At 38.8% G+C, this 22,214-nt stretch overlaps 2 protein-coding genes across 2 annotated transcripts; one reads left to right on the forward strand and one right to left on the reverse strand.

Annotated features, from left to right (window-relative positions):
• The first annotated feature begins 5,236 nt into the window (after window positions 1-5,236).
• LOC104419926 (protein RAE1) lies at window positions 5,237-11,695 on the forward strand. The gene is made up of 11 exons (XM_039301940.1): window positions 5,237-5,459; window positions 5,580-5,666; window positions 6,087-6,164; window positions 6,742-6,932; window positions 7,557-7,698; window positions 8,231-8,311; window positions 8,522-8,650; window positions 9,238-9,315; window positions 10,340-10,411; window positions 11,113-11,193; window positions 11,303-11,695. The coding sequence occupies exons 1-11, from the start codon at window positions 5,400-5,402 to the stop codon at window positions 11,351-11,353; spliced, it is 1,050 nt and encodes a 349-aa protein (XP_039157874.1). The 5' UTR covers window positions 5,237-5,399; the 3' UTR covers window positions 11,354-11,695.
• Window positions 11,696-12,163: 468 nt separating this feature from the next.
• LOC104419928 (BRASSINOSTEROID INSENSITIVE 1-associated receptor kinase 1) lies at window positions 12,164-21,406 on the reverse strand. The gene is made up of 11 exons (XM_010031763.3): window positions 20,790-21,406; window positions 19,582-19,714; window positions 19,425-19,496; window positions 18,317-18,460; window positions 15,357-15,428; window positions 15,183-15,254; window positions 15,019-15,101; window positions 14,570-14,695; window positions 13,650-13,991; window positions 13,062-13,456; window positions 12,164-12,803 (listed from the first exon to the last, which is right to left on the reverse strand). The coding sequence occupies exons 1-11, from the start codon at window positions 20,875-20,877 to the stop codon at window positions 12,486-12,488; spliced, it is 1,845 nt and encodes a 614-aa protein (XP_010030065.1). The 5' UTR covers window positions 20,878-21,406; the 3' UTR covers window positions 12,164-12,485.
• Window positions 21,407-22,214: the final 808 nt, after the last annotated feature.

Raw genomic sequence — 22,214 nt, forward strand, 5'->3', positions numbered from 1 at the left:
TTTCTTTTATTACTGATGAGTTCACAGGAACGTGTCATCTTAAATGCCTTAGCTAACAGGAATTGGCTGGCAATTGTCAGAGATTATCAGTACTGCAATGCCTAAGTTTGTATGTATACAACCATCCTGTCCCCATCATGTGTTAATGTCCAGGAACAAACTCACTTCCTTCGTACTTGACTCTGCTTCACTTGGAGAGAAACTACTACTTGAATTGTAAGCGCGTAGCAGAACCTTTGCCAAGAGGGAGCCCCAACCTGTCAATAGATCCAGTTGAGCTCACCTACACTTAAAATTTTAAGCTAATCAGTTATGGACCAAGTAGGTTATACTAACTATTCTAAATCACACCAATTCTACAATATGAGACTTTTGTTTGTCATGTTTCCTATACAAATAAATGGTGTTACTGACTTCAATTGACCTAAACTTACAATCAAAGATCTGTGTTTGCTTTAATTTATCCCTCACACCCACTATTCCTAGCCCGGTAGCTGACACTACATGGCGAAAAGAGTAGAATGTCACTTATAGAAACAAGAACAGGCAAAAATACAGACAAGCAACAAAGGCAGTGCAATCAAAGAGAATAAGGAGGCAAATTCAAAAGAACTGCTGTCACATAGACACTAATTATTAAGTGATAATTTGTACACGTGTAATGATCTTCATCACCTCTCTCTCACAGCAATGCTATTGAACCTGTCTTGTTACAATTAGAGCAAGATTTTGAGGGGGATATCAGAACAAATGTCACCGGAGTGACCAATAAAATGAAAAGGACAGAATGAAGAGGAAAGAGGAAATGCATTAAACTCAACCTAGTCATTAATCATCCTGCAAAGATGTTAGATATGGTAGTTAATGGCAACACCAAATTTGAAAAAGACATTGTATATATGAAATGGGGCCAGCCCGAGCGTAGTGTAGTAACTACTTTTTCAGGACTGGTTGCTCCTTTAAACGTGGGTACCCTCTCCTAATTCCCTTTCAAAGGACCACATATTGTGAAGGACCACATGCCCTTTAATAGTAGCCCTTTTAGCCTTCCTTGCCTGCAACAGTAATACCATATAGCGATAGCTGATCAGCCTGTTACTGTTGGAAGTGGTTGCTCAGAAGCGAAAGAGATGGTCAAGCAAAAACGGTACAGAGACGAGGCAGGCCCCAAGTTCAGTTAAGTATCAGTGCTTTTTTCAGAGACTTTGCAGAACAATAAATGAGTTTAAGATTATAAAGGGTTCTTGTTCGATAGCTCTGACAGCCAGCGAACAGCAACTGAGAATACTTGTCTGTCCACTTCTTGTTCTGGAAATCCTTTGATCAAAGCCCTCATGACATGACTTTAAGAACCATGTGCTAAAGGTTCACATTTTCAGACATGGGACAAATTCTCCATCTCTGACTTGGCCACATTCAGGACGATACTTCATTCATGAATCGGTAGCTAGCAAAGAAACTTCAGATTCACGTCAGTCCAGAAACGATAGTCTCTCACGACAGCATGCATCGTATTTGGCAGTTCAATCGACAACAAGAAAATCACACAACAAAAGATGGTAGCCCAAATCCATCCAGTCAATCTTGATTAATTTTCCATGATTTCCAAAGGAAAACCGGAAATATCTTTAGCATAATACTTGAGTAACGTACTTATGAACAAGAAATGGAACGTATTTGCAGCACTTGTCGAGAGATAACGAATCAGGTAGATACTCTTGCGTTGATGTGGGTCTTTTTCCAAGCTAATAACTCCGCAAGAGACGAGCAATTTTCTTTTTGGAGTAGCTTCTGCATCTCGAACTTTGTCTTAAAAGAACAAGCTTTTTCTATCCTTAGTATATGCAGATGACAGAGTGAGAGAGACGCCAAGATCCGAATCAGTTATACATATGAACATGGTTACTTATCATATTTAACCAAAGCATACGTTTGTCTTTCCTTTACCGGTTTTGCCCCTGCGAAAAAACTGAAAAGGGTTATGAGGCACAAGGATCAAAGGGCATACACGTAAATAAGTCACAAATTAGAAACAACCATGTCTCAAGGAAGTGGTACTATCTTGCATTTAATAATGAAAAAAAAAGGAGAAAAAAATGACATAGTTGACATATTCTCGAGTACCTTCCCCTTTTTCTTCACTTCCTTGTATTGAACTCACTGTTTTTTCTTCTCTTTTCACACATTCACTCAATTACGCGCACGCATGTGCCCCGACACTGATTTGCTTTAAAAGGAGGAAAATAGATAATTCGGAAAATATTTTTTCAAAAAATATCATTTATATTACTTATATAAATAAATGAACAAAAAACATTTTTATTGTCCAATTTTCGTTTTTCTTTAACTAATTATTTCAAATGATACAAACGATCATTTACAAAAAAAAAAAATGTTTTCCAAATCATATGTTTTCCACAAAAGAAATGTAGCTAGGTCCATTTGTTTCAAGAAAACTTATGGAAAAACATTTTTCAGGAAAGTAGATAGTTTTTCTTTATATGGTGGTATGTAACCACAAACGTTTTATAATATTTAAATCTCATTTGGAGAGTAATTTCAATCTTATTAATTTATCTCGTCGCAAAAAAAAAAATTTAAATTATTAGATATATTTTTCTTTTTCTTTTTCTTTTTCTTCCCTTTGCCGATCATCGGGCCCTAGCAATGGCCACCATCTGGCCAAAGGCACAAGCGACGAGGTCAAAATTGCTGGAAATGGCGAGGCTTGAGTTCACCAGTGGCTGGTCATCGGCCTTCATTGTGGCTAGCAATTGGCAGAATAAGAAGACGGGAAATAAAAAATAAATAAATAAATATTAAATTATTCGAGATGAGCAATTTCTAAAAAATATTGTCACCTCTTTAGATTTTGAAATTCACTTTCTTAAATTTATGCATAAATGTTTTCATTAACCAAAACGTGTTTTGGTTGACTAGTCATTTTTAGCGAACCAAATGGGTGAAAGTCCAAAAATCAATTCCTGGAAAACACTTTCTCTCAAACAAATGGATTGCCTAAAATAAACAATTTAGAAATTATTTTTCTAAAAATAATCGCTTGTATCTCATGAAACAATAAATTAATGAAAAATATATTGTTGTCGATAATAATTTATATCTAAACATTTTTGTAAATGATGAAAATATTTTTCATTTATTGATTTTTGTAAGCAATATAAGAAATCATTTAAAAAAACATTTTCCAAATCATTCAACAATGAAACAAACATACCCTTAGGCTCTATTTGTTTCGCAAAAAATACTTTTGGGGAAAATATTATCTCATTTTATAGCATGCTTAGAAAAATTAATCAACGGAAAACAATGTTTAATTATAGGAAAGTGATTTCCTTTTTAAAAAATCAAAAATCATTTTCCAAATATGATTAAATATTAACACTTGAACCCATAACTCTTTGCTTGGACACGAAAAGCCCAACTCTAGCGTTTAGGACCACCAAGCGCTTAGGCCCAAGTCCATTGAGGCTGAGCCTATGACTCCGATGCTCATGCTTGGATCCTCAGCCCACTTGCTCAGGTCTATTGAGGCATAACTCGAGAACTTAGTGCTCATGCCTAATGACCCAACACCCAAGTCCACAAAAGGCAAGTGTGGGATATGGATCTTGAGCTCTAATCCCCAAGCCTAGTTTCACAAGGGTCATGCCCAAGTCCATAAAGGGCATGACTGAGTCCATCCAAACTAGCCCCAAAGCCTCGATGCTCACATTCGAGTGTATCAAGATTAGGCCTAGGACCTAGATTATTGTGCTCTAATCCTCAACGTCTAGGTTGAGGTCCATCATGATTAGACCATAGATCCTAATACTTGTGTCCAACTTCCTGATTATCCATGCGCAAGTTACTAACGTCTGAATAATATATATAACTATTTAGGAAAAGTAAATCAAATTTTCTATACCAAATGAAAAAAATAATTTATAATTTATCTAACATCTAAGATATTGTTTTTTTTTCCATATATTTTTCAAAAATGACACATTTCCCTTGTAACTTTCCTTCTTTTTTTGTTTTTCGGCTCTATGTAATGATTTTGGAACCAAGCACAAAAGCAAAAAGTCTTGAATGATTAGAATATTATTAAAAATTATTGATAATTTATGAGTTTCCACTTTCAAAGTGTGAGCCCACTTGTACCGTGTGGACCCATTCAATGGGCCTTTCACGATGGTTCGGCCTCCCCTTGCACATGGACACCTGAGCTTATTCTTTCTATGTTTCTCTCTCTTTCTTTTCATCAATTTCTTCACATCATATGGAAAATTGAAGGCAGAGTGAGAAGGGACAGAAAAAAAAAACGATTTGTATATTCTAATCATCTAGACCTTTGCCTAGAATGGTGAAGCTCGAAATGGGAACCGCAAATTCGATCCAAAACTCCATTAGGAAATCAATTTGCACTACAACAAATAGGTTAAGATATCTGAGTTTTATGCTCGAATTGGCCCTCCGATACTTGTATTGACACTAGAAACTAGAGCAATTAAAAGCAAAAGAGAAGTTATGAGTTTTATGACAAAGAGAACGGGAGAGAGCCCCCATGGATAAATCCTATATTTCTACATATATGTTACCTTGATAAATCGTTGGATTGTGTTCGACCAGTGATAGTTTATAAATAATAAGTAGTGAAAAGGCGTAACAAATGACGTTCATATTATTTTAAAGTTTAATGCATGTCTAACCTTTCAAATGGTGATGACACTGTTATAATGCTTAAATTGATTAACAAGTTAAAGTGATGTCTCGTCAAAATTTATTTGTCAAGTTAAAGGACGATTAATTAGTCAAAATCACCTTCTTCATTAAGTAATCATCACCCTTTTTTAAGTTAAAGTTTGCAAAAACTTTTTTTATCTGAATAAAGCGCAATAGAAAGGGAGGATATATCCCAAACATTTCACCATATGAGTCACAATTCAGACTTCATTTATATTGCAAAAAACGAATAATTTAAAAACATTTTCTTTAAAAATAATTGCTTGCATTTCTTGAAATAATTATTTAATAGAATATTTTTCTTAATTCGAATAATTTATATTCAAGCATTTTCGTAAATAATGAAAAATATTTTCTATTATTTATTTAAAAGAAATATTTAATATTTGCAAAATAAATTCACCTTGATTCGATCTGAAGGTATGAAAAAAAAAAAAAAAAAAAACGCAATGTTCCTAAACTAACCGCCTGACGCGTCTCTCTCTCTCTCTCTTCCACGTCCGCACTCTCTGGACCTCAGTAGAAAGCACGAACCCGTCTTCTTCTCCCTCTTCTTCTTCTCCTCCTCCTTCCATCGGCGAGCGAGAGAAGACGCAGAGAGAGAGAGAGAGAGAGAGAGAGAGAATCGGAGGAACCTCCATGCGCATTGGCGAACGATGTCCACCTTCCTGACCGGCACCGCTCTTTCCAATCCCAACCCGAACAAGTCGTACGAGGTATGCCGCCCCCACCCATCCCGATCTCTCCCTCCGCGCTCGCTCGGCGCATCTTAGCACGGTCGGTGCCGCGCGATTTGGGGTTCTGAGGGGGGATTCTCGGTTTTGTTGGATTTGCAGGTCGTTCAACCTCCGAATGACTCCGTCTCGAGCCTGAGCTTCAACCCCAAGGCCAACTTCTTGGTGGCCACTTCCTGGGACAACCAGGTATTTATCCCTTTTGTTTTCCTTTTCTTTTTGTTTATTCTTTTCTTTTTTCTTTTTTTTGGCGCCCTGAATTTGACTATCGGATGAGGTGCGGCTGCATTTTATCCCGAGTTTTTCAGTCCTTGCTATTCTTGAGAGGCGTATGATTCTGATTAAGAAGCTACGTGCCATTCTAAAATCGGGATTTGACCGTTGCGTGATCATGGTTGCGTTGCCCAAATTGGATTTTTTGGAGTGGGGTTAAGCTGTTTTTCGATTTCTATGGAGTTGTCTTATTCTAGATTCGACATAATCGATTGAGTTTGTGTGTTACCTGTCGTTAAGAGTATGTTATGAGAATGACGGTATCAATGCCTTCTTTTGGCCCTTTGGAATTTTTTTTTTTTTTTTTTTTTTTTTCCTTTTTTGGATGTTTTGTAGGTCAGGTGCTGGGAGATTGTGCGGAGTGGAACAAGCCTCGGCACTACGCCAAAGGCATCCATATCTCATGACCAGCCAGTAAGAGATTGGCTTATGTTATCTTCATAATAAGCTTTTTATGAATGGCTAGAGAACCTTCGACTGTAATTCATTCTATTGACCTTAAATTTGTGCAAGTTGGTATCTTTGCCAAGTTGTACTGAGAAAGAGAGAATTTCTGGAACAATGTTTCAGGTGTGTTGTGTGACGTGATTCGTTGGAAGTGAACATAGAACATAGAACATGTAATGTGGTAACCATAGAATCACGGCCACTCGATTAGCAGTTAAATTATATATCCCATTAGGTAGTTGCTCTTTTGCGTAAATTTAATTGGGACATGCTTAGAGTAGACATCTATAGAATCTAATTTGTTGCTGCCCCAGAAATTTGACTGAAGGAGTCAACCTCTATTCTCAATCTCTCTAATACTGTGCAAAGCAAGAGTTGGTGTATACTGTGTCCAAGGTTACATAAAATAGGGCTTCCTATCTATGGCTGTTATGGCTATAGCTCATTCCTCCATGCCTCTCTCATGTATCTTTTTTCAATTTATTTACATAGCAACTGTTGTTAGCCCTTCCATTTATTTAGCCATTGCAAACCTCTTATGAAGGTATTGTGCTCAACTTGGAAGGATGATGGAACAACTGTCTTTTCTGGCGGCTGTGACAAGCAAGTCAAAATGTGGCCATTGTCAGGTGGCCAACCAATGACTGTGGCCATGCATGACGCGCCAATAAAAGAGATTTCGTGGATACCTGAAATGAACCTTTTAGTTACTGGAAGTTGGGACAAGACATTGAGGCAATTATCCCGTCTTTTTCATCTATATAATATTTTATGCGTGAATGCGGCATTTGGTAGCCCTAAAGCAGCAAATGTTAGAATAGGGAAAATTTTCTTGCTCTCAACTATTAGCATGACTAATTGATGCTGAAATTATACACGACTTTGTTGCTCATCTGAATTTCCAGGAATGATGGTTTATGAGTGCCTGCTGAACTAGTTGCACAAACGACGTCTCCCTTACAATTGTGGCATGTCGACATGTTTCTTTCACATTAAATGTCACATAGGCAACACTTGTGGGTAACAGAAGCTAGAAGTCGGCGACCTAAGGCTGCTGAGGTTCTAGTAACATTCCAAAACGCCAGATAACCCACATATTTTGATTGTGAGATTGTAGACTTTGCCTCTTTCCTAGTTCCTGACTTTTGCACTGTCTTGCTTTTAAATCGCCCAGATCCAAACAGTTTTACTGGGCATTTACATAGAGATGAATGCTTTAAGATCACATTTATTTATCTTTCAATAAGTTCTATAACATGCCACAGTTAATTAGTTGCTCTCATGATCAAAAGTTTATAGGTTGCCACAGAAAAGAATTTCTTGATGTATTGTTATTTTTTTTGCCCTTTGTATCTTCAGATACTGGGACACGAGACAAGCCAATCCAGTTCATATTCAACAATTGCCTGAGCGTTGCTATGCCCTTACTGTGAGACATCCCCTCATGGTTGTTGGTACTGCAGATAGGAATCTGATAATCTACAATTTGCAAAGTCCTCAGGTCTTTTTCTCATTATTTTTCCAGTTTATACTACCATAAATGACATGGAATAGTGTCCTATTTCATTCATGCCATCTCTTAGATATTTTGACTTTGCAGTTAAGTAATAATATGCATGACATGGAAGACTTGGGATGTTTGCCTGTCTAGACAATTGATGGTGGTGGTACTTTAGCTGTTATGCAATGTGTTCTTAATCATCTATCAAGGATACTTATTAGTACATTCTTTATGAAAAACGCACTGGATAGCCTGAAGGGCCACATTCTGCAAATAAAGTTGGAGATAGCTCCATTCTTATGGTAAAATGTACTATCAGTTTTTTCCCCCTTTTGTATGGATTTGCAAGTTTTACTGGGTCATTTCTGTTCTTAATTGGTCTCTTGTACTGCTTCGCATCTTTCTCATGCCTTTTCATCATCAAGCTTCTCATGTGGTTTTGCGTAAATATTTGGATTCTTGCTTTCCATTTCGTGAATTGGTTTTGCTAGTTACCTTTCTAGATTCTTACGTATTCTGTGGACTTAAATAGACTGAATTCAAGAGAATCAGTTCGCCCCTCAAGTATCAGACCAGATGTCTCGCTGCCTTCCCTGATCAACAAGGCTTTCTGGTAAGTGATGGCTAGTCATACAATGTGTTGCAGTGTACCGTTCTCTTTGGTTCATTCTACATGTTCTGTTAAGCTTTTGCTTCTTTAACATCTCAAGTCTTAATAACCTTTTCCACTTTTAAGTTCTTAATTTCTCCTGGTCTTGTGATTAGTTTTTCTGCAATAGTTCCCTATTAAATATATTGGAGACTAATTTTCCTGTTTACACAGGTTGGCTCTATTGAAGGAAGAGTTGGGGTACATCATCTAGATGATTCACAACAAAGCAAGAATTTCACCTTCAAATGCCACAGAGAGGGCAGTGAGATATACTCAGTCAATTCATTGAACTTCCATCCTGTAAGATTTTCCTTGGAAGATTATTAGCGCCCGCAATTTTTTTTTATGTTTCTGTTTGTTTCATCTTCTATTCACTGTGCGGGCATCAAAATTGTCTTATTCAAATGGGAGTGATTTGTAGTTGAAAGTATACTTTTTAACAAGAAATAAAGGATTCTACTAACAACCCTAAAAAATGAGTTGATAAGGATGCCACTAGACTAAATGGATATGTTTAGTCAAAAGATAGAAGATGAAAAACGAAGGAAATGTCTTTTGCTGTTGATGTTAAGCCCTCTGTTGGAGAGAACAACAGATTATCTGTCGAGGCCATGATTAGAAAAGTGAACTAACGGATGTGGGGTTGGGTTGAAAGACTTTCTTATCCTTTATCCTCTTGAGAATTCTCTGTGAAGTATCTGAAATGCCACTTACAAATCCCCTCTTCTCTGAAAGACCTCTCTCAGAGGGTTCAATTTTGTCTGATTTATTGCTGATCCTTTTCTTGAAAAGTTGAGATCTGGCAGAACCTTCAGATGCTGAAGTTTTTGTCCAGATAAGTTTGTTTATGAATTTCTAAAGAATGGATATATGAGTTCCAATTTCAGGTACATCACACCTTCGCAACTGCTGGTTCTGACGGCGCCTTCAATTTTTGGGACAAGGATAGCAAACAGAGACTGAAGGTTTTACACTGTTATACATATTCATATTCGGGGTTTCTGTTCATTTCATGAAGATTTCCAGTAGACTCAAAAGTGTTGTTTAGACAGTAGCTGTGTGAGCATCATAGTATATGGATCAATAATTACTTAATGAACCACCAGAGCTCAAATAGCTTAATCGGTTAGCTGCTTACGAGATCATGGCTTTGAGGTCACTTGGTAGTGCTTCAACGAGAATTTAGCTTTGTGGTTGAACCTTCAAATAAATTATGCCCACTAGCTGGGTGTTACATTGCAATTGGACTCCTGGGACAGATAATCATGCATTTATCTATGAAATGAAAGTGACGTATATGGTTCATGCAGTTGTGAAAGCAGTTAGAGCTGCTGTGACATATAGATATAGCTTCTTCTTTTATTTTTATTTTTTTGGGTGGAGGCTTTCCTTAGTGTTGATTATTGTCTTGTATGGTTTTGTAACTGTCTATATTGGATAAAAATCTTAAAAAAATTGCCTTAAATGTTATTTCAGTCAAACCTTGTAGGCAATAATCTGGTTGTTTTCCTGGGGTTCATCTGAATAAATGTCTCAACTTTAACTCCTGGTTGACCAAAATTTAACTGTTTGGGATAGTTTGTAGTGTGCAGTAAAAAATTAATAAAAGTTCATTGAGAGTGGTTCACAAATGGGAGATTCATGTTAGAACTTCTGTGTTTGCTGGAATGGAGGTTCTCTCCATCTGTCATAACTTCTAGGTTCCTCCTGTAGTGGAGAATGGAGGTAGCAGGTTATAGTATACTATTTAATTGTCTTGGAGACTTTGAAATGTACCCTGATCTCCTTTTGTATTTTCTCTGATCAAGTTCTGAAGTATTGGATAAAGATTATCTACTTAATTTAGTGTCACCTTTAACATTGAACTATATGTTGTGTGTGCTCTTTTTACATATATGGTCTGATAGCAAAGCTAGTTATTAGGGCATTCACATTGTTAAACATGCTGTCATGTTATAATTTTCATTTTTAATTGTTTCTTAATTTCAGGCAATGTCAAGGTGCAGTCAGCCCATTCCCTGCAGTACCTTCAATAATGACGGGTCTATTTTCGCATACTCGGTATGCTCTACCTTTCCTGTTTTCCAGCACGTGTACATGTTTGGGTTCAAAAGAATCAAAAAAATAAATCCATTGTCTTAGGTTCCCAGACTACACTCATAAAAAGAAAACTGAAAAGAAAATCGTAAAAAGTAGTGATGGAAAAGGCTAAAACAACTTAATGTACACGATTAGTTAGAATCTAATTGTGCATTATTCACTTCATATCCTAGTGCTTCAATACTGCATATTTACAAAAATAAGGTGAACAAACAAACACATTTATAGTTGAGTTTTTCTTTGCGAGATGAGGGAAAAAAGAATTATTAGGAAAGAGTATAGAAATAAAAGAGACAATCGACTTGTGTGATAATTAGCTCATGCTTCTTGACCTCATTAACGCCATGCTACCATGTATCATATAGCTGGGTTAGTCAAAAGCATGTGGTTTAGTTCAGTGTGACTTCATTCTATCTGATGGAGTTTGCAATATTAAGCTGCAGCAGTTCCTTTTGTGTCCACAGAGGTATGTATCCATGTCTACATGATTTTGCATGGTCAAACTATGGGGATCCAAAAAGAAGAACAATTTCATGTGTTTGTTTGATTGAATTGGTTTCTATATATTCAGGATCCCAAACTGCTTCTGCTTCTTTTGTAATGAAGTCAATACTGCAGTGCCTGTTGTCTGACTCCTAAGTTTTACATTTTGAATGCTATAGGCGTGCTATGATTGGAGTAAGGGTGCAGAGAACCATAATCCTGCAACAGCCAAAACTTACATTTTCCTGCATTTACCACAGGTTTTTTTTTCCTTTTTTAATTTTTCACTTTTTCAAAATAAATTGTCTCAAAATGTGGATGAATTTTGCACCGATGTCAAGGACGCGTCACAGGAATTTTATTTTTCAGGAATCTGAGGTTAAAGGCAAACCACGACTGGGGACTACTGGAAGAAAATGACTCCTAATTTCTAGTCGCAAAGCCCCATCATCATATTTCCAGTTGGAAGAGTCGTATTCCCTGTCGGAAGGACGAGGGATTTGTACATGTATAGACTTTCCAGCTGCTTCTCCCAAAAAATTTAGCAGTTGACCTGTTTTTGGCCGAAGTCAAGGATTTCGTTGTGTAGTACTGGGAGTTACTACTTGTATGTATGTAAATCATGTGGCGTCTGTCCAGTTACTATAGATGGGAGTCCCCTGGGTGGATTTTGTGAAATATATTTTGGTGATCGGTTGTCTTTTCGTTGTATCCACAAGACTACAGAAATTACATGCTAGTTAATCCTTCTCCCTATGTCAAGAATCCCTGAGCCGAGAGTCTATTGGGCATGGTAAAATGCATGGTCGGCTAGTTGGATGATCCCAGCTTGACGAAAATGGCAGTGAAAAGGCGAAGTCATGGTTCATGCAGAATGTCATGTTGATACATGTTCGTATAATGTGAAATTTGTGGCTCAGTTGCAATGGTAGTCGTGGTTAAGCTTTCCTTTCCCTTTTCTTCCACGCGTTGCCCATCCTGAAGATGTCTCAAGTCCTCCTTTCGGAAGTATTAGAAATCAAATGCCCAGTTGATGAGGTCTCGTTTTAGTTACTACTGTCTAATAGAGAAATTATTCTAGCTGTTCTTTTTCAATCTTAAAGATATGAACAGAAACAACGATGACTTTTTGATTCTTTCTGACCTCAAAAAGAGCAAAATGCTGACATCCATGTCTAAAAATGCAATTAAGATCTTGTCAAACTCAAAAGAGCAAAATGCTGACATCCATGTCTAAAGATAGCAGAAGACAGACGTATTTATTTCTCTCACAATGATACATGAAAATTATAGACCAGTTGTGCTACCACAATCCTTTCGTTTACTAGCACCTGTTGTTTCCACAATGGCAATTGGTAATCCTATAGAACTAGAAGCATAGAGCAAGTTTAATATGAACGATAAGCTGGACAAGGAAAAGGAAAAACAAGTGAAACAAAACTCATGAAAGGAAAAGAAAAGAAAGACCATATGCACAAATTTTATAGTTCAGTTAAAACTACAAAAAGGGCCTTCCAGAGACTCTTCATGTGATTGATGGACTTCAATAGGATCATCTGGGACCAGATAATTCGTCTGGGCGGAGGTGGGAAGTAGAGTCGGCGATGATCCAATCGGTGTGTGGGTTGTGAGTGTGGCTGAAGTCTTGGCGGAACATTTCATCCTTTTGCCATTCCTCCCATCTCTCTGCCAAACCTTCGCCTTCAAGCATTCTGACCACTTCAGACATTTTAGGTCTTTCCATAGGGTTGCTTTGCGTACATAAGAGAGCAACCTGGATCAATTGTCTGACCTCGTCATCAGTGTAATTACCTTCGAGATCGGCATCAACTAGCATCGGCAATTTGTCATCATCTAGAAGCCCTTTGACCTGAAAGTTCAAGGTTCAAAAATTAGTCAAGCAGAAGAGAGGTGATTATAGGCTGGAGAGATGCTTCGGTGACCTAGAAACGTGAAAAGCAGTTAAGGAATAACTAGAAAGGGGTACCAGAAGGATGAAGAGAATGCACACATCCTCGCAGATTGGCTAGGCCAACCCATTAACATAACAACATAGAACCACAATAAAGACAGAATGCACACAATTGACTGTCAAGTGCAGAACAAGAAATTTCAGTGGCATGCATACCCAATCAAGCAGCATGACATCATCATCATTTGCTAGCCGAGCAAGGTCAAATGCCCTCTGTCCAGTTATCAGTTCTAGAAGCATGACCCCATAGCCAAAGACATCCGTCTTCTCTGAAGACTTTCCCGTTGAGAGGTACTCTGGAGCTATATGCCCGATTGTGCCACGTACAGCCGTGGTAACATGAGTATCTTTGTAGTCCATGAGTTTAGCCAAACCAAAATCTCCAACAACAGCTTCGAATTCCTCATCCAATAGTATATTTGCAGCTTTGACATCACGGTGTATAATCTTGGGGTCACAATGGTCATGCAAGTAAGCCAAACCCCTTGCAGCTCCCAATGAAATTCCCTTCCGTTTTGACCAGTCAAGTGCAGGTTGATTGTCCTGGCGTTCTGTAGGGATATTATTTAACAATCAGGAATAAATTGATGATCTTCGACTCGGTTTCTCCTTCAACTCATATCCAGTAAGATGACATGACCCAGCATATGATTATGATAAGAATAGTTTGCCAAAAACAATCAAGAGAAAGGCCTTTTACAGCAAGTAGTGGAAAGAGTAAAAAATCTGGTTAGCAAGCTGTACCTCTCAAACGGGAAGCAACACTTCCATTTGACATGTATGGATAGACCAGCAAACGCTCAGTGGGTGTCATGCAAAAACCACGTAGACGGAGCAAATTCCGATGCACAGCCATACTGATTAATTCCACTTCTGTTTGAAACTGCAGTTCTCCACCTTGAGTACGCTCCTCTTTAAGTCTCTTCACAGCCACTAGCGACCCATCAGCTAAACGTCCTTTATAAACTTTACCAAAACCCCCTCTGCCCAAAATATTTCTATTGCTAAAATTATCTGTTGCAACTTGCAGTTCACGGAGGGAAAATCTTTTGAGCTGTCCCAAATGAACTTCAGGATCCTCCTCAGCTGCAAGATATTTAGAAGTTAAAATGAATCCAAAGAATAACTCATGCTGGACAAATTCATAAATTCACCCGTTCGGGGTGCTTCATAGTCAATTTCTAATATTGAACATGATTTTTACCATTTAGCTTTATGGTTTTGTTGTATTTTTTTTCTTTTTTTTTCTTTTTTTGGTGGCTAAGGAGTTACTGTATTTTTTATGTTGGAAGTTGAAAATACTGAAATTAATTCTCCTAAAAATTGAAACAAGTATAGACAAAAGAAGTGTTGTCATTTTTCATTCAAACACTTCAAAGGGCATTTCACTATTTTCATTTTTGGGTTTGCACAAAAACCAAAAGTGCAACCAAATATCAGAAGAAGGTTCTGTTTCAAGCTTTTACAAATTGCCTTTTAACTGAAGCCATTGATGCCAAACAGGTTGTTATGTCAAAAGCAAAAACACAAAAAACAAAAGTTGGGGAAAAGGGCCCCCATGACAGCCCCTGTTGAAGAGTGTAAGCATGTGTCAGAGAAGCTAACCAGCTAAAACAGACAAAACGGAATAAAAACAGCTAAAATATATAGGACGAGCCACTGACCAGGCACATCAAAGAAATGATCCTGAGGCTTTCTCTTCCGCCACCACGCTAGTGCGATTGCTGGCGCTGCAAATAACAGAGCAGCACCAGCAGCAACTCCCCCGGCAATAGCTCCGGTTGTGCTACCTGCTTGAATGGCATTAGACAATGATTAATATGATAATTACAAGTCACTTCCGCAGCAAGCCTAGATGACTTCTAGATAAATGTGAATGTTCCCTTCACTTTAAAGATTACTAAAAGGCTATAATCCCACAAAAATGGACAATAGTTATGGGGGAAGCCTGAGCTAAAAGTGGAGAAAACAGGTGAAAATGCAGTTCAAGCCAAGAATTAACACACTCTAAGCTCAAGACATGCATAAAACTGGCAACAGGAAGGTGAAAGCAACAACATAAGGATCTCAAACAAAGAGGGCAGTATAAGGAAAAACGATACTAACAGCATACCAGAAGAAGAAGTTGAAGGTGACGGAGTAACAGGAGGCGGTGGAGGTGTTACTACAGGTTTGAGTTTGGGGTTACCATTAAAACTGAAGAAAGATGCGACAGTCAGCACCTTGATGATAACGACCATCACGAAATAAATGGAAAGTGTAAATACATTATCAAACCTGATGGGAGTAAATAGAGAAAAAGAGCCATTGATCGGAATATCTCCTTCTAGCTGGTTATTAGAAAGATCACTGCATTTTACAGGGAAAAATAGGGAGGTCATTACTATCAACACCTTCCACATAAAACACAGTACCGACAAGAATCTTCAAAAGAATAAACAAAGTACTCACAGGACTTGCAGTGTGTTAATAGTAGTTAGAGACATGGGAATCGTTCCTGAGAGGCTGTTATTGTTTAGACGCCTACAAAACAGAACTTTTCTTAGTTCAATTGCAATGGAAGTCCAGCAGTAAAGAAGAGTAAAAGTTAGACACAAATCATCTAGTAACTATAGCACAAGAACTTCCCAAAGAAATGCTTCATGTAACTCAAAAGGCAAGCAAAAACTGTCAAAGTATTACATGCAGCGCCCCAACAGTGTTTTAGCAATTTGTTCTAAAAGGTTAGCAGCTTTCAAGATAGACAACTAGTTTCACATAAAAAGGCTTAAATTAGTTTTCAGTCTCTTATTTCTTCTAACAGGGTCCCCGCAGACAGATCAGTAGTTGGCCAGAGCAACAAATTGTACAAGCAAATAATTGAAAGGGCAAAACAAGAAAAAGCAACTGATGAAGAAGAGGAATATTATACTTTTAGAGACTATTGCTCTCCAGCCTACCTTCTAACCATAAAAAACCAAGAAGATCAGATGAATCTATATATCTATGGCATGATTACCCATCATTTTGGAAACTAAAAGAGGTAGAGAACCAGTTTTCAGGTCTAATCAGAGGCAACAGTGAATATAAATATTATTATATTCGCAACAAACTAAAACAGTTAGAAAATATAACATCATGTCCCAAACATGACTACAAAAATCCTATAACATTCACCAATTACATATTGTGTGAGAAGAGATGAATGCAAGTTTTCATGCTACAGCTTGTTCTAGCAGCATCATTAGCATCAGCTGCAATACTAAAAATCTCTGAAAAAGGAGGACAAAAAAAAAAGACTTTTGTCAGTGCTCTTTTGATGTCGTATAACATCCAGTCAGGTCACAAGCAGCCTGTCTTTTAAATGTCGTTTTACCCTTTGAGGTTCATTATGTAGCCACGCACCACCTACTGATGTGAAAGATCTCAATGTAGCATAATCTAAAACCACTTTTGTGGTTGCACTGATTAGCCCTGCAGCTAATGTCGTTTAGAGAGCGACCATTTGTTCTATTGAACTTTTCCAAATGCATGAAACTTGAGTAAGCTTCAGAGTTGTTGGATTTCTCTCCATTTTCATTCCCTTACCTCTCTACTCAATTATCTCCAAATCTCCTTAGTTTGGAATTATGAAAAAGTTTTTTTCCTATGAGGATTTAACTAAAAACGAACTCTAGGAAGGTTTCTTTATTTTGCCTTTTTTAATGCATCTTTCAGCACTTCTATATATGGGATGCAGATTACACCACGCTGTCCCACATGACTTCCCCCATGACCCATTAACTTTGTCAACAGCATTCAGTCAACCATGGAAGGTAACTATACATCTTATATGAGCACTGCAGGTGACAAAACCAGGGTTTAGGATTGGTGCAGGAATGAGAAACATGGGATGCAGATTACACCATGCTGTCCCACAGGAGTTCCCCAATGACTCATTAACTTTGTCAACACCATTCAATCAACCATGCAATGTAACTATACATCCTATATGAGCACTGCAGGCAGCAAACCAGGGTTTAGGATCAGCGCAGGAGTCAGAAACATAGCCTTCGCAATGCATTGAGCTCTCTTGTTGCAATCCCAGTAAATATACTTTTGTAAGTCCCCATCTAATGAAAGGTGAAATGCAATTACACTCTATAATACTTTTAGCTGTATATGTCCCAATCTAATTTATATGGACCTTCCATCTACCCTCTGATTTAATCTGCTTACTCTCTAAAATTATGGTATCTAAAACAGAAAGTTCTCTAGTCTACATCAAGATCGAGATAATCTAGATTTAGACATCTTATTTACTATAATCTTCTCATCATCTCGAATTGTAAATCAAGCAGCTGCACATCCTATTGTTTAGTTAAAATAATCAATGTCATTATGCTTGAGGAAGATGCTTGAAAAAACCCTACAAGACATTCTTACTGTGTGAGTTCATCCCTGTTTTTCTTATAGAGTTCATCAAACCATTATAGAGACATCAACTGAAAAAGGAAAAAAAAAAAAAAAGTCCGACAAGACTTAGACTTATTTAACTAAAAAGGGGTATATTCAAGAAGCATGAGCTCTCACAATTTGCCATTTGAACTTAAACCTAAAAGTTGTACAACTCCAAATGCGAAACATTTTTACTCTTATTCAGGACATCAGGAATAAAGGCTTATCTAAAAATACCATTGTTGAATTTTAACTGTGGAAAAGTTGCATGTCCTTTAGACACAATAATTTAGAATTATAAAATGCATGAGATATTTTATACTCACCACATTTACATGCCAGTACTTTCCCCCTCCTGACTAAACATTTTCCTACTGGCCATTTATGGCTAACTTTGGTCAAACACGCAGGCAACTTCAGAATTTTAGAAATAGTGCACAAGGCATGAATTCTTCTTTTGTTACAAGTAAGACGGGCAATGGGAAAGATAAGAATCTAACCCAAGACCTCCTTGAACTAGGAGGGTGGACAACCACTAGGTCAAGCCCTTGTTCCTACACATGATTATATAGCTTCTAGAAATCATGGCAAAACTGGAACCATTTGTGGCCACTTAAGACCTTGATATAAATTAAAACTTAGGTGAAACTTCAGAAGGAAAAGTCTCATAAGAGCTCGCTCTTGGAATGGACTGTTTGCAATTTACAGGCTGGAGGTCTATATGTCTAGGTTGCAAGATGGTGCTTACAAAACTTTGTTTTAACACTTCCATAAAAATGTGGCATGGATAATGCTTGATCACAGATTTAAAATGCAATTTGACGCAATGAGTCTTTACTAATTTATTCCAGCACAGGATCCTAAATCATCACAGACACATCATTCATCATGAATGAACCCTTTAGAGGATTTAAAACCCATAAGTAAAGAAGCAAGATGCACCAGAATTTCCATTAGTAACACACTAAGAACTGAGCTGAAGGATTTTCTCATACAGGAAACGGAGCTTTGCAAGCTTTCCCAATGTCACCGGAATGGGACCATCTAACTTGTTCAGGTAAAGATCCAAGCTCACTAAGTTTGTCAGATTCCCAAGCTCTTCTGGAACTTTCCCAGTTATGTTGTTGCTATACAGTTCCCTGACATTAAAGAATCACATTTAGTCCATTGCTTTGGCAAAGCAAAATGCTGGAAGCATATCTTACATTTAAAAGTAATAACATTTGAACTCTGCAAGCAAAGAATGGCTAAGGAGAGAAATTCTATTTAAAACCTTTGAAAGACTATCCTAGCTTCTCATGAAGATCAAAATAACCACCCTGATGAGTAAGCGAAACAATTATCCACCGAACAAAATCAAGTGAGTTTAGCAAGTTCCTTGAATCGTCTGATAAGTTACATAATTAATAAATGCAACAAACCAATAGATGCAGCAGCAAATTTTCTAATGATAGGCTATCGACCAAGTTTCGAACTTCTACATCATAGCATCTGCATTCCTAGAAGTATCAAATTTCAGTGCAACAGAGAGAACATATATGGATAAGGCCCTCATCCAGTAAGGCTGAGTCAAAATGTCATCTGACTAGTGTTCACTATTTTCATAAACAACAATGAAAACAGACTCCAGAAATAATATCACAATCTCACAAACTCCTAAAGGTTTCCACTTGGGATATGCAGCAAGCCCTTAAACAGGTTCTGTAAACCTACCAATAATTCAGGAGCAAAACCAGTAAGAAAGTAGGAGTCATTTCTTGAATTCTAGCCTTCCTCAAGGAACTGAAGACATATGCTATGTTCAATAAATCACCGATAGCGATGGTAGAGGCACAGGTGTTGATGCTACACTATCGAGAACAACAAAAGTATATGGAAGCTTTATAGAAGCAGCACAACCATCAATAGCAGCTACTCCTATATCTCCACTGAGACCGACGGAGTTGCATGAAAGCATCAAAGAAGAAGCAAATTAGATACATCATCAAATGAAAGAGTTGTATCGAGCAATCAGTGTCTCCAAGCTAATCACAACAAGCCAAAAATCACGGTTCACTCATGATGAATAAACAAGGATACTTCTCTTCAAAATATGGGACTTACAAGTACTGCAAATTTGGAAGCTGGCCGAGCTGTGGAACCAACTGACCAGAAAGATTTGCATTCCCAAGATCACTAAGGCAGCATGTACACTCACAGTTAGGCAAAATGTAAAATCTCGTTGCAACAAAGTGGCGACTGAACAAGTAAATGTGCTTACACTCGGGTCACACTATTGTCACTATTGCATGTCACATGGAACCATGTGCATGGATTGACCAGGGTAGGGTCCCAACTCTGCAAAACATTGCCTGGATCAGCTAAGTTCGTCTTTAGGGCATTCAAAGCATCACCTGGTTTGCAAGAATGGGCAATCATTAATTGCTGGTCACAAGTGTCAATGAAAGGGAAAGTGAATTAGAAAACATAGAAACACCAATAACTTTGTGCATTAAAAATACCTTGACCTATGTTAGGGCTTACACAGAGACCATCTACAAAGAATTCCCTCCCATTATGGGTTAACCTATTTAATTGCCTTTGGCAATCAAAATATTAAAGGAGAAGAGACATGTGACTCTTAACCCTCTCTACTCTAAAGCTGCAGCAGAAACCTCACTATATATGAAGCTCATTAGAAGTAAGCTTCCAATCAATACCGTTCACAAGTAAGCTATCCAGCTCCAGGGAGTGCTCACTCAACCAATTTCTATACAACATAAGAGTCAGATCTTTCTACCCCAAACAGAACTGCCAGTTTGTTTAACTCGTTCACAGTCTCTAATTCAAAGCAACATCATTGGTAATAAAGAACACGAACAGAGTCGTCTAAATGATCATGCAAAGAACCATAGCTCGAGAAGATACGAAATGCCGCCAATTATATCAAAGCCATTGAAAAAACTAAAAGGGTACATCCGCCAAACAGCACAAAAACCTCAGATATACAACTTCCATGGATAACGTGAGACAGGCAACTGTCCTAGTAAGGCACTGTCTACCCAGACAGCGAATCAAACCCGGCATCATCTTCCGGGTAAGTCTAGGTCTAGCTGTAAAGTTGCTATCGACTTGTCAAAGCATAAGTAGTGGAACAAGAGGGAGATACTGTTTAACTTAGACTAAAGGCGCCCATTCCTCATAGTCCACGCTAGAGCAAAAATGGTGAGACTTTGTGAGTGATGATTGTAAGTTAGACCAGTCGTTTGAGCCCAATCTTCAGTCAGGATATTGTCCAGCAGCAATCACTATTTATCAAACGAGAACGATTTCTTGGAACAGCGAGATAGGGACTACCCAGGTTCCCAAATCGGAACTTATTTTGAAGCCCACCATTCAATTCAGGAAAAAACACAACCTGATGCCTGCTAGTATAGAAACCCAATAAAGGAATCATCCAAGAAAAGAAAGATGAAGAGGGTCACCGACCTTCAGCATTCCCGCGGGCTCTGGGCAAAAAACGAGACGCCAAGACCAACCAAAGAAAACCCAAGATCGCTCGCCCCATTATTGCCATTTCGAGTCAACAACGGACGCTCCCCGAGCTTCACAGATTCATAAGCCCCAATCTTGCCAACCCAGATTTACTAGCGGAATATTAAAAATAAAAATAAAACAACCCCCCTGCTCGGATTCCGCCGAATCGCCTCAATCGAAGAAGAACCCCCACGACCGCCAAGAAATCCGAAGCATCCCACGCGTTGACTCGATGGGGGCGAGAGCGGCGAGACGAACCAGACACCTTTTTTAGCCGTTACTCCACGAGACCATCAATCTTGATACGAAGCCGAAGACCGCTGGCTGGCCTCGGAACCGATGCGAGGACGGAACTTTTTGTCCGTTTCTCGAAGGGGCAGGAGAGGGGAGGGAGCAAAATACAAGAGACTGATACCAAACGGACCATGAATTCGATCACCCAGTCGCGTTTCTTTCCTCTCTTTTCTTTTTTTATTTTTCGCCCCCCCCAAACCTTTCTTTTTTCTTGGTCGTTGCAGGTGAGGTAGGGGAAGGCTCAGTCAAACAAACTCTCCTCAGTCATTCTCTCTCTCTCTCTCTCTCTCTCTCTCTCTAAATTCTCTGTATTTTCTTTATATTTTTTTGGCCATCTTTTTGTTGGGGGGCTTGTTCGTTTTTCAAACTTTCCACATGCCGCAAATTCCTTTTTTTCGGTGGGGAAATCGAAGAGAGAGAAAGAGAGAGAGAGAGAGAGGGAGAGGGAGAGGGAGAGCAGTAATCGGGTCAAAGGCGCACGCCCCAACTGTCCCCACCAGAAAACCTCTCCTCCCTTTTCTTTTTCCCTTTTCTTTTTCTTCTTCTTTTCGGCGTGTGTGATTCATGCGTTCAGAGGAACCCCGGAGGAAACTGCCCGTGTTGACTCTTCTTGCGCATCCGAAAGCGAAATGCGCAGAAGAAGGCGACCAGCAGCTCCTCCGATGCACCGGCGATGCTGAGGAGAGACCGCCTCGTGTCGTGTCGCCTCGTGTCGTGTTGGATCGCTCGAGCCTTCTCCCGACAACCCCCGGCATTCGGTCGAACGGCTGGCGTGCGCGTTCCGTGGCTGTCCGTCTTAACGGAGAGGGAGGCGGCGTGGGGGAGTGTATTCGGTGAGGATTCCATCATTCCAGTCTCCACCACAACACGCGATTCCGGAATAACGGGTATTAAAAAAATCGATCTCGGCAGTATTCTCCACCACGGGCTTTGAAGTCAACTCGATTCGCTCGCTCCCGTCCCGTCCCGTCCTAGCGTCCTCTCCCCGGCCACGCGAAAAAGGGACAAGAATTCAAAGCACCCATTAAACTCGCGTGGTTGACGACAGTGTGCAAACTGCATACTTTTGCGCTCTCTCTCTCC

The sequence above is a fragment of the Eucalyptus grandis genome, chromosome 9, assembly GCF_016545825.1.
Source record: "Eucalyptus grandis isolate ANBG69807.140 chromosome 9, ASM1654582v1, whole genome shotgun sequence".
Lineage (NCBI taxonomy): Eukaryota > Viridiplantae > Streptophyta > Magnoliopsida > Myrtales > Myrtaceae > Eucalyptus > Eucalyptus grandis.

Coding starts and splice junctions, on each gene's coding strand:
- LOC104419926 (XM_039301940.1), top strand. CDS start 5,400: ATGTCCACCTTCCTGACCGGCACCGCTCTTTCCAATCCCAACCCGAAC. Junction 5,667..6,086: donor CCACTTCCTGGGACAACCAG/GTATTTATCCCT, acceptor GATGTTTTGTAG/GTCAGGTGCTGGGAGATTGT. Junction 10,412..11,112: donor GGTCTATTTTCGCATACTCG/GTATGCTCTACC, acceptor TGAATGCTATAG/GCGTGCTATGATTGGAGTAA.
- LOC104419928 (XM_010031763.3), bottom strand. CDS start 20,877: ATGGCAATAATGGGGCGAGCGATCTTGGGTTTTCTTTGGTTGGTCTTG. Junction 19,715..20,789: donor AGCCCGCGGGAATGCTGAAG/GTCGGTGACCCT, acceptor CTTGCAAACCAG/GTGATGCTTTGAATGCCCTA. Junction 15,255..15,356: donor ATTAACACACTGCAAGTCCT/GTGAGTACTTTG, acceptor TGTAAAATGCAG/TGATCTTTCTAATAACCAGC.